Source organism: Lucilia cuprina, chromosome 2 (assembly GCF_022045245.1).
Source record: "Lucilia cuprina isolate Lc7/37 chromosome 2, ASM2204524v1, whole genome shotgun sequence".
Lineage (NCBI taxonomy): Eukaryota > Metazoa > Arthropoda > Insecta > Diptera > Calliphoridae > Lucilia > Lucilia cuprina.
Window position 1 is genome coordinate 65764221 of NC_060950.1, and position 3868 is coordinate 65768088.

Genomic DNA, 3868 nt, shown 5'->3' on the forward strand with positions numbered 1-3868 from the left:
CTAGAACAGAACTAGAACAGAACTAGAACAGAACTAGAACAGAACTAGAACAGAACTAGAACAGAACTAGAACAGAACTAGAACAGAGCTGGAACAGAACTAGAACAGAACTAGAACAAAACTAAAACAGAATTAAAACATATATAGAACTACAAAGGATTAAAAGAGTTCTGCTAGGTTATTCTATTTTTAAATCTTTTCTCAGATTTAAGTACTTTTCTAAGGTACTTTTTAGAAATAGTTTATTTGTTGTTACAAGTAAAATGCAATTTATTTTAAAAATATTTTTTTAAAGTTTTATTTATATATTTTCCTTATTTCTAGCTTATTACAAATAAATATAAATTACTATTAAAACTAGAGTAAAAACTAAAATACCATAAATTTTTCCCTTAAACTAATTTTACTATTTATAAGTACAATTATATTTTGGTCTAAATAAATTTACATTAAAGTACTATAATAAGTACAAAGAAAATACAATAGTGTTTTTGTTGTAAAATTAAACTAAATTATAAGATTTCATTATAAAACGATTCACCACAATTTACACTTTTCCACTGGATTCATGGGACTGCCTAAGGGACACTGAAATACTTCGGCAAATTCGGGCATATGAGAAAGTGTATAATTTAATCTTAAACTATCTAAATCATGAGAATCATCTGTTAAAGCAAATGTTTCCCCATTCGAAGAGCCACAAAAAAATTGAGCAAATTGTATGAAAAATAATTTGCCATTATGTTTAAGAAAGAGAGGATCTTTAATGAATGTTCTCAAAGCCAAATGAGTGCCACTTATATCGGCTATGCGCTCGGTTAGGTATTTAGTGGGCTGTTTACTAAGACAAGCGATATTGTATTGAAAATTTTTATTATTAATTATGGCTAAAGATTCTACATCATTATAATTACCAGCATAGTCATTCTCTAGAAACTTGGAATCAAAAGCATGAATTAGCTCATGACCCAAGGTGTTGGCAAGATCACCAAATAACAGTGAGGGCCAAAAACGATGATCATAGAAAGGTAACTGCAGATAGGCAAAAGGTAAGATTATAAAATTGGCCGTGCTAAAGTAGTATGGGGTCGAATCTAAATTATCTAGAAAGTTGGGCATATGAAGATTAAAAGTAAACCAGAAGTTATCAAATTTCGAAGGTGAAGCCAATAAACGTTGATGTTGAAAGAAATGTTTCAACGACATTAAATGATTAACATAAAAATTTTGTGTAACATTTAAATCTGCTATATATTCAGCATAAAAGTGGGCCGAGGCATTTGTGGGCAGATTGCCTATATTTAAGGCTAAATACTTTAATTTTTTCTTTAAATACTGTATGCTATCCGAGCTAAGTTGCATTTCATTACGATCTAAGATAAGAGAAAATTGCTCTTTTAGTTGAGAGTATACCTGCTGTATAACTTCATCACTTTGTAATCTAATGGGAGCATAATAAATATACTCATAGAGATAATTCATGGCTAAGGGAAAATGTTTACGCATATGCCTTAAACAGGAGGCATAATCAGAACCCTTGTCTATGATATTGTGATTGTGTGATTGTAAATAGTTAATGAAACGTGTTACAGCATATAAAAATAAAGTCTTTTGTGAGCTAATATCCAGATAAGTTTTAATTTTCTCTAAATTTAATAAATCATTTACAAATATTTGATCTGTGGGTTCTAGCATAAAGTCAGCTAAAAGATATTTCCAATTAATGCTAGTGCTATTACTGTGCAATAACTCATCATAACTAAGCCATTCCATTAAATCACATTCATTGTTTTCATCTACAATGGCATTGAGACAGGAAGTTTTTAATATATTTTCCAAATCCAATTCCAATTGTCGAAATTCCATCTCTAGTTTTGCAAACGAATCATTGGTATAGATTTTTAAAATATCATAAATTTCTTTAGAGAATTTTACTCTTTCCATTAGATTATGAGGATCTATGCTCAGCATATAACGAGAGGCATTAAAACGCTCTATTTGTAAAGAGATAAAAAAACGACTATTGGAAAAGAGATTAAGCTCTCTTAAAGTTTGCAGCCAATTACTTTGATTGTTAAACTGTAAATAACCCAATTCTCTTAGAGTTATAATATATTGGCGCCAGGAAGCTTTCTCTTCGCTCTCACTCTGCAAACACACCTCTAAATATTGTTGCATTTTATGCATAATTAAATCTCCTCTCAGTTTAGTTTGATGAGTTTTAAAAATTTGCTCAAATTTATCATTTAATTGTTGCTCTCCCATGTCCATTACCGTCGGTTGGTCGGTATGCTGCTGCTGCCAGTTGCTGCAGGCGTAAGCGTGAAAATTCTCACAGGGGTTAATGGCACGATTCATATGTGTGGCTATATGTTGCAAGTGTTTGACATTCACGTGCTCGTCACAGTCGCGCGTTAAACAGGTTTTATTTAAATGCTCCCAATAGGCCAGTTCATTGGCGTCTAAAGTTTCGGGGCTTATAGCAAATGTATGGGTTGTTATCAAAGCTGCTGGTTTAGTGGGTTTAGCCGCTATATGAGCACATAGCAAAGTGCTGGCAAATGTTATAAGTTGTAAACTTAACATTATGTTTCTTTTATTTTTTTCGTAAAACTAAATTTTTCAAAATTTTTTTCTTTAAAAAACACTTATTTGTTGTTTGTAACTTTAAACTTTAAGTTCTCTGTGTATTTTTAGTTAATTGCCAAATTTTTTGTTTTGCCAAAAGCATGTCCAATTTATTTTCAATTTATTTAAAATCACTTTAATTTTTTTTCTTTGATTTAATAAATTTCCGTTTTGTATTTATTTAATTACTTTTTTTTAATTTTCCGTTTTACGTCTTTTAGCTTGCGCTGCTCAAATACAACTGTTACACATTTCATTCACTAAAGTTTATAATTTCAATTCTTACGCTGCTCTAAGCTAAGCTTTAATTTCCCTCCTTATCGTGTTTTTTTTTTTTTTTTTGTGAAATACGTTGTTTCAGCTTTTTTTCATTATTTTTTTTTTTTTTTGCAAGCAATGACAATTTAAAAAAAATCTTATCACTAAATTGCTGCTACAATTAATAAAATTTTTGGTTTAAAATACACACTGTTAAAAGTTTATAACAAACATTAAATTTGAGAAAAACTTAAAACTTAATTTTTCCCCTCCAAATAAAGATAAAAATATATGGTTAACAGCGTTTTAAAGCTCTTCTCAACATCTTTCTAATCTTTTAGAAATCAAGTCAAAAACCTAAATTTAGCATAAATCATAATGCACCAAAAGTAACATAAATTTATTAAATAGTTTTTCCTAATATACAATTCTATTTTAAGATTTATAGCAATCATTCGTCTCGGCCCTTGTCAACGAAAACACTGCACTGCATATCACTTACGCTTCAGGGTCAAATACTTGATTGCTCAGCATAGTTTATCTCTTATAACGCACGAGTATTGTATTTATTCTATAAATAGTAAATATGACGTTCTATTCTTGCTATCGGATGATGATACCAAGATGCAGAGGGGAGAGCTATAAAAGTGGTCAAACTTTGGTGTAATCATTTTTGGAACTCAAAAAAAAAAAAAAAAAAAAATTATGCATATTCATCACACTTAAAGAAATTAGATAATATTATAGTATATAACATTATTATAGACTAGACCACATACAAGACAATGGGTTAGACTATATGACATACTACTATAGGATAGACTATATCTTAGATTAAACTATGGTATAAACAATAGACTAGATTATAGACAAAATACTAGATTAGACTAAATACTAGACAATAGGACTAGACTATAGACTAGACTATAGACTAGACTATAGACTAGACTATAGACTAGACTATAGACTAGACTATAGACTA

General features: G+C 29.7%; 1 protein-coding gene across 1 annotated transcript; it reads right to left on the bottom strand.

Moving 5' to 3' along the window:
• Positions 1 to 329: 329 nt before the first annotated feature.
• Positions 330 to 2897, bottom strand: LOC111687010 (neprilysin-1). The gene has a single exon (XM_023449417.2). It carries the CDS (start codon positions 2584 to 2586, stop codon positions 538 to 540), a length of 2049 nt encoding a protein of 682 aa, XP_023305185.2. The 5' UTR covers positions 2587 to 2897; the 3' UTR covers positions 330 to 537.
• Positions 2898 to 3868: the final 971 nt, after the last annotated feature.

Coding starts and splice junctions, on each gene's coding strand:
- LOC111687010 (XM_023449417.2), bottom strand. CDS start 2,586: ATGTTAAGTTTACAACTTATAACATTTGCCAGCACTTTGCTATGTGCT.